Source organism: Orycteropus afer, unplaced genomic scaffold, assembly GCF_000298275.1.
Source record: "Orycteropus afer afer isolate SDZICR_OR568_19922 unplaced genomic scaffold, OryAfe1.0 scaffold00336, whole genome shotgun sequence".
Taxonomy (NCBI): Eukaryota; Metazoa; Chordata; class Mammalia; order Tubulidentata; family Orycteropodidae; genus Orycteropus; species Orycteropus afer.
Window position 1 is genome coordinate 235,524 of NW_006921923.1, and position 8,566 is coordinate 244,089.

The following is an 8,566-nucleotide window of genomic DNA, read 5'->3' on the forward strand; positions in this document are numbered from 1 at the left end:
TTGGTTTTGATAGGAGCTCTGGTAGCATAATGCCTAAGGCACTTGACTGCTAACCAGAAGACTGGTGGTTCAAACCCACCAGCCACTCCCTGGAAGGAAGGTTGGGCAATCTACTTCCTTAGTGATACCACCTCCAAAACCCAGGGAGGGGTCGTTATGAGTTGGGTCTGACTCTAGGGCACATAACAACAACAACAACAACAATGATCTCCATCACTTTGTCATGTGTTTGTTAGCTGCCTGAATGTCCTCTGCCCATTTTTAAATTGGATTATTTCTTTTTGTTGCTAAATTGTTGATGTTTTCTATAAATAGTTGAGATTAGCTCCTTGTCAAAAAGTCATAGCCAAAATTTTTTCCCAGTCTGTGGGTTCTCTTTTTACTCTTTTGGTGAGATCTTTTGATGCATATAAGTGTCTAATTTTTAGGAGGTCCCAATAATCTATCTTGTCTTCTGGTGTTTGTGCATTTTTAGTTATATTCAATAGTGTGTTTATGACCTGAGTTAGGGCCCCTCAGTTTTCCCTTTTTTAAAAATTTGATAGTCTTTATATATAATTCAAATACCCTGTAACCTAGGGTTTCATTTCTAGGAATCCATCCATTCAATGGAAATATTTGAACATAATGAACAAAAATATGTGTACATCCTAATGATGTTCATTCAGCATTATATCTAATAGTGAAAAACAAGTAATTGCCTAAAATTGCAATACATCTATATACATACATACATACGTCTCTCTCTCTCTAGATGTATGTATTTAATAATTTTAGGTTTTATGTTCAAGTCTTTGATCCAGTTGGAGTTTGATTTTGCATATGGTGTGAGCTATGGGTCCTGTTTGATTTTTCTGCAAATGGATATCCAGTTAGCCAGCACCATATATTAAAGAGACCATCTCTTCCCCATTTAATGAGTTTTGGCTCTTTATGAAGGATCACCTGTTCATGGGTGGATAAATTTATTTCTGGCTTCTCGATTCTGTTCCATTGGTCTGTGTCTGTAGTTGTACCAGTTCTAGGCTGTTTTAACTACCATGGCTGTATAGTAGGTTTTGAGATTGAGGAGTATGAGTCTTCCTACTTTGTTCTTCTTTAGCAGTGCTTTACTTATCTGGGGGTAAGACTTAATTTTTGTGCAGTCAAGTCTGTCAACCTTATGGTTTCTAGTTTGGGGACCTTGTTCAGGAATGTCAACTCTAACCAGAGATTATGAAAAAAATGTTCATGTATTTCCTTCTGACGTTTTAATTAATTCATTATATTGACCTCTTTAGTCCACTTGACCTTTATTTTGTGTGGGATGCAGTAAGAAACCACAAAAAGTTTTTAAAAATCTAACTTTAGCTTTTCCATGGGGTCTGTATCCAGCCTATTAACAAATCCGATCCATTTGAAATTGGTTTATTTCTCTTCATCTCTACTGCTGCTATCCATGTTTTCTCTGACCATCTTCTGAAGGAAATCAGTTATGTTTGATCAAATATTAGGACTTGTGATCCTGGGTTTGTAATGTATTGGGAGAATCTGGAAGAAAAATTACACAAGGTGTATTAGTAATACTGAAAATAATGGGTAATTATAAAATAATTGGTACAGTAATAATTATAAAATACCATTTAAACTCTTACTAAAAAGTAATTACAGTAAAACCTGTAAAATCCAGAATCTGTGTAAAGCAGAAACCTGTCAGAGAAGGAAAACTCAAATATTTTCTACTAAGAGAGCAATAGAGAAGTGGTAAGACTACACCCTGTCAAAGGTAGAAAACTTTCAAGACCTGGAAAAACAGGGCAGTTCCTTTGAGTTCTGGCTCTCACAGGTTCCACTGTACAAGTACTAGTTTAATGCGAAAATATTGACTAGATAATACTTTTGTAGATAGAATTGGAAAAGGAGGCTGCCTTAACGAAACAAATATTGAAACTAATGCAAATTCATGTCTTCAAAGTTGGGACTGGGGGCTATGAGAGAGCAAAAAGAGGAGAGAATTGTAGATGCAAACCCTTTCAACCCAAGGAAGAATAAAATTAGAAGTACAAGTTAATCCTTAAAAAATGGTGAATAACTATTAAGCAGCTTTTGTGCTTGCCAACAAGCTTTAAGATTAAAACATTTCACAGTAAATTATATGGTTGATTAGAAGATAAGCGTTATGTAGAAAAATAAAGTGAGACAGAGAATAAGTAAAGGGGCCAGTTTTCAATAGGGTTGTTAGGGATAACATCACTGAGAAAGTAACTTCTGAGCAGAACTTGAAGGAGAGGAAAGAGAACTTCACTTGGATATCTAAAGCAAAAATAAGTACCCACCAAACTCACTGCTCACTGCCATGGAGTCTATTCTGACTTCTTATGACCCCCATTGGGTTTCCAAAGCTGAAAATCTTTATGGAAGCAGACTGCCTCATCTTTCTTCCGGGGAGGAGCTGGTGGGTTTGAATCAACAACCTTCTGGTTAGCAGCCAAATACCTTAACTGCTACACCACCAGATCTTTCAGATACCTAAGGGGAAGATATTCCAGACAGAGGGAACAGCAAGTGAAAGGGCCTTGATTCAGGAGCATGTTTGGTGTGTTTGAGGGAGGTGGAACTTACAGATATGAAACCAATGTGAGAACAATAAAGAAATATGTCATAAAAATTCTATAAATTGAATATATGTAAGTCCTTATTATGAGGAAATTAAGGAGCTCTGGTGGTGCAGTGGTTAAGGCATTGGCCTGCTAACCAAAAGCTCAGCAGTTTGAACCCACCAGCCACTCTGATGGGAGAAAGATGAGGCAGTCTGCTTCCACAAAGATTTACAACCTTGGAAACCATATGAGAGTTGCTATGAGTCACAATTGACCCAAAGGCAGTAGGTTTGATTAGGAAGAAATTATTCTGTGACATTTTTTTCCCATAAAATTTCTTAAAGGAAGTAAGTTTAGATCCAAGTCTCTCAGGAAGTAAATTCCACAGCTTAGCAAGATGGAGGACCTTCTAGATGGAACAATGTGTGGAACAAACAAGAGATGTGTCTTACTAAGTTTTATGCTGGAGAAGTATATATACTTACTGGCTTTGCTCGCAAGAAGTAGTTGCTTTGGGTATAGTCTGGTTATTATCATCTTTAACCATTAAAATAGATCTTTGAGGTTAAAATGATGTATTAACTAGGATGCTTTTCCTTTTTATATTCTAGATAGCAAAATAATTTCTCTTTCTCACCTTGAAATGACCTGGTCTAACAGAAGGAATTTTCCTGCATTGCTTGTAAGAATTTTGTACAAATCAAAACTGCGATACTATGGAAAACCTGATAGAAGAATAGTTGAGCCATTCCAGGTACAAGTAACAATAAGATATTATATGTTAAAGTTTATAAATTATAATTTACAGACATGACTCCATATTGGAATAGTTTTGTTTTAAAGTAATAATTTATAAGTTAACTCATTAAGTAAATAGAAATGTAAATAAATATGTATTTCAAGGTATGTTTTACTATATAATTTCTTATACAAAAAGAAATTGTTTCTGTGTTGGTGCCCTTAAGTTCCCTGATCCAGCTGATGTCCTTCACTCTTTTTTCTGTGTCTTTAACCTTTTCTTCTCTACTGGTGCTTTCCATACCAGCATATAAATGTACTCTATTCTCCCATTTTAAAAAAGAAAAAAATCTCCCTTACTTTATGACTCTGTTTCCACTCTCCTTCTCTTCATGCCAAGTTCTTTGAAGAAGTAGTCTATGCTAGATGTTTTCACTTTCTTGCCTTCCATTTACTTTTCAAAACAAATCAGTTTGGCTTCTTTCTTTAGTTCATTATTCACAACCTTCTAATTATCAAATCTGACACTTTTCTTTTATCTTGACTCTGTGGCATATAAGGCTGATGAGAACATATTTCATAGTAAGTTTATGGCTTTAACTTAGCATTTTATTGTGTTTCCCAATGTTACAGGGATTATTTTAGGTATGTTATTAAGTTTTTATTATAAAAATTATATCTACTCATTATAGAGAATTTGGAAAATGTAGAAAGTCACACAAAGAGAAAAATATCACCTGAAATCCTATCACTCAGAGAGAGCCTCTGATAACATGGTATTTTTTATTCCCTGTGTTTTGTGTATATATACACACACATACATGTTTAAATCAAATATACATATGTATGGTATCATATCATTAAAAAAAAAAAACCCAAACTGACTGCCATGGAGCCGATTCTGACTCATGGCAACCCCTTATGTTACAGAGTAGAACTGGGCTCCCTAGGTTTTCTTTGCTTTAATCTTTATGGAAGCAGATAGCCAGGACTTTCTTCTGCAGCACTGCTTGGTGGGTTGAACTGCTAGCCTTTTGATTAGAAGCTGAGTGCAAACAGTTTGCATCACATACAAATACCATATCACACATAAGTGTATGCACATATATTGTATATTGCCTGTGAATGACTGATATTCTACAAAATAGGAATTGTACATATAATTTTGTATCTTGCTCTCATTTAATATTGTCTTAAGTACTTTCTCACATCACTAAAAATTCTTAATTCATAATTTGCGTAGTTATGGATTCTATCAGTGGGATGTAATAAATTATTGAGTAATTCACATGTAATTTTTTGCTTTCTCATTCTTGAAATAATTTCTTCCCTGGATTTTTGACTCCGCTTGCTCCTTTGCCTCTGTTTCTCCCAAGTCTCTCTCCTCCTGATCTCTCCATATGCAATAACAGCCAAATTACCCTACCTAGAAATTAAAATTTAAATTAAAAAAAAAAGTTTTCTACCTTTCATGCCTTTGCTCATTTTGTTCCTTCTATCTTAGTTTCCTAATGCTGCTGTAATTGACATAAGACAGGTGGATGGCTTTAACGAACAGAAATTGATTTTCTCCCAGTTTAGGTGGCTAGAAGCCCTAATTCAAGGCACCAGCTCTAGGGGAAGTCTGTCTCTCCGTTTGCTCTGGGGGAAAATCCTTGTCTCAGCCTCTCGAGGCCTGGTGGTTCCTCAGTTCCGTGGAGATCTCCCCATGGCATCTATCTTTCCCCCATTTGTGCATGCTTTTGTGCCTTATTTGCTCTTTTTATATCTCAAAAGTAGTTAGATTTAAGACACAACCTACACTGATATGACCTCATTAACAACACAAAGGAAACTCTATTCCCAAATGGAACTATACCTACAGGTATAGAGGTAAGGATTCCAACACATTTTTTGGGTGGACACAATTCAGTCCATAAGTTATGTCTATCTAAAGTTCTGTAATATAAGTATCAGGGCTCTCCAGTACTTCAAAATACCAAGAATGAAGTCAGGATCTACACAGGATTTACACAATCTCTAAAGTGTGACTTGTCTCATTTATTTGACAAATGTATTGTGCAAAACACTGTGCTAAACATGGGAGAACCAAAGATAAATAAGAACTGATTCATGCTTTTAGAGTTTACAATCATACATAAGTTAGTAGTACATTTGGGACTTGAATGCATCTTGTAAAAAAATCTCTCCTTTAGATTACCAATACTTAGCAGAGTTGACAACGGAATCAATTCTAATAAAGAACTTAAATTATTTATTTTATATCAGTCTAAATTAGCTCAGATAATATGCTGTCTATCATGTGTGTAGATAAAAGACACAAATATGTGTTATTGTACTCTTTTTTTCTAGATCTTTTTGGAAGTTGCTGACAGTTCAGGCATAGTTTCCGTGATTATGTGGAATGCCTTGTGTCCTGAGTGGTATAAGTGTCTGCAGGTCGGTGTGGTTCTTCTGCTTCAACAGTACTCTGTTAAAAAGTGTTATCAATTCAGGATGCACCCTCACCCTTTGGATCCACAGATGAAAATAATTTCTACAATGGGTAAAGTATTCAATGAGTTTTTTATGGTTATTTTGTTTATATAAATTTACAAAGAACCATATCAGGTAAAGGTCCATGAAAAGTACTAAAGTTGTTAAAACTTGATAAACGTTTAAATTCCTTTATTCATAAAGTTTACATTTTTCAGGCAGTCACATAACTTAATAAATACATTTATTTGTGATTGCACTTATTAAGAAAAATCATCTGAGATTCTTACTGTTGGTTAACAAATGAGCTATACTTGGGAGGTACTTATTTTTGTTCCATTTTTTTTTTAATCACATGTTGTTGTTCGGTGCCATCGAGTCGATTCTGACTCATAGAGACCCTGTGTACAACAGAACAAAACACTGCCCGGTCCTGCCCCATCTTCACAATCCTTGCTATGCTTTAGCCCATCGTTGTAGTCACTGTGTCAGTCCATCTCATTGAGGTTCTTTCCCTTATTCTCTGAACATCAACTTTAGCAAGCATGGTATCCTTCTCCAGGGAATGGTCCTTTCTAACAACATGAACAAAGTAGGAGAGACAAAGGCTGGCCATTCTCACTTCCAAGGAGCATTCTGGCTGTACTTCTTCCAATACAGACTTGTTCATTCTTCTGGCAGTCCATGGTATTTTCAGTATTTGCCAACATCTCAGTTCAAAGGCGTCAGTTCTTCTTCAGTTTTCCTTATTTATTGTCCAGCTTTTTGGCTGTTGAAAATACCATGGCTTGGGTTAGGCACCTTTTAGTGTTCAGAGTGACATCCTTGCTCTTCAATACTTTAAAGTGTTAAAGATTTTACAGTAGATTTGCCCAGTACAATACAACATCTGATTTCTTGACTGCTGCTTCCATGGACATTGATTGTGGATCCAAGTAAAATGAAATCCCTGACATCTTCAATTTCTTCTCCATTTATCATGATGTTACTTACTGGTTCAGTTGTAAGGAGTTTTGTTTTCTTTATGTTGAGGTACTGAAGACTGTAGTCTTTGATTTTCGTCAGTAAGATGAAGCATTCTTCACTTCCAGCAAGCAAAATTGTGGCATCTGCATATCGCAGGGTGTTAATGATTCTTCCTCCAATCCTGATGTCACATTCTTCTTCATATAGTACAACTTCTCAGATTATTTTCTCAGCATACAGATTGAATAAGTATGGTGAAAGGATACAGCCCTGACATACACCCTAATTTTAAATCATGCAGTATTCCTTTGTTCTGTTCGAACAACAGCTTCTTGGTCTATGTACAGGTTTGTTATGAGAACAATTAAGTGTTCTGGAATTCCCATTCTTTGCAATGTCATCCATAATTTGTTATGATCCACACAGTCGAATGCCTTTGCATAGTCAATGTGTTAGGTTGGGTTCTCTAGAGAAGCAAAACCAGTAAAGCTTATATACATATATAGAGAAATGTATCTTAGGAAAGTGGCTCACACAGTTATAGAGGCTGCAAATCCCAAGTTCCTGGATCAAACGTCAAGCTGGAGGTTTTCCTGATACACAAAGCTGCAACAGCTGACAAGCTCAAGATTGGCAGTCAGTTTAATGGCCGTTGACTTAGGTGGATAATGAATCCAAGATCACCAGGCAGAATGGTGGATTGTTTGATCCAGGGTAGTTGTAGGTAGCATGACAGGATCCAGATCCACAGAAGGTTCCCGAATTTTCCCAGGACGTCCATATATATATATACACATATGAAGCAGGCTACACCCCTAGGGAAACTTCCTTTCAACTGATTGGCTGCTCAAAGCATATACATCATATCTCATCATGGGAATCACCACATCACAACTGATTAAACCACTCAGAATCATGGTCCAGCCAAGTTGACAACTATCACAGTTCAGCTCTTGTCAATTTGGCAGTTCTACACATTTCCTTAACCACATATGATCTGTAAATAAGGACACTTATAAAGTCATACTTCCTCCTAACATGATACAGCTAACATGTGTACAACTGAAAACACATTAACCCTGTGTATATTTTACAGTTCATAACTGAAGAAAACAAAAATATTTGATGCACACATACAGTGAAGAAATACAACAATCACAGTCCTCATTTCTGCAACTAGTCACATGGTCGTACCTGGTATTCAGAACTACCTTCTTCCACCACCCATTCCATATTTTCCTTGCCCTCAGCAAGCACCTCAGTTGGTCATGGTTCTTTGCCTGGTGGATTGACCCAAATTTTCATTCCTGAAGGGTCTGGGCCATTAGTAGTCATAATAAGGTTGGGTTGCTGTAGTTTTCCATTGACTTTAATCACAGGGCATGGTAGTACTAACAGATGTCCTAAAGAATCTCCTGTATTCCAGACATATTATTCTTTACCTCCATTATGGAATATCAATCCAATTTCCCCTTGGTAATCAGGATCTATCACACCAGAAAATACAGTAACTCCCTTCTTTAGTCAATAAAACACAAGTAAACATCTTTCTGGTATTCTTTGCTTTCAGCCAAGATCTGTCTGACATCTGCAATGATATCCCTCGTTCCTCATCCTCTTTTGAATCCAACTTGCATTTATGGAAGTTTCCTGTCAATATACTGCTACAACCATTTTTGAATGAACTTCAGCAGAATTTTACTTGCATGTGATATTAATGGTTGTTGTTGTTGTTGTTGTTAAGTGCCGTCGAGTCGTTTCCGACTCATAGCGACCCCATGCACAGCAGAACGAAACACTGCCCGATC

General features: G+C 36.4%; 1 protein-coding gene across 1 annotated transcript in view; it reads left to right on the forward strand.

Annotated features, from left to right (window-relative positions):
• Positions 1-8,566, forward strand: part of RADX (RPA1 related single stranded DNA binding protein, X-linked) — a 77,882-nt gene that overhangs the window by 4,089 nt on the left and 65,227 nt on the right. The window contains exons 2-3 of the mRNA XM_042782483.1: positions 3,191-3,333; positions 5,670-5,862. Coding sequence (XP_042638417.1) covers positions 3,191-3,333; positions 5,670-5,862 — 336 coding nt within the window. The remainder of the gene's footprint in view (positions 1-3,190; positions 3,334-5,669; positions 5,863-8,566) is intronic.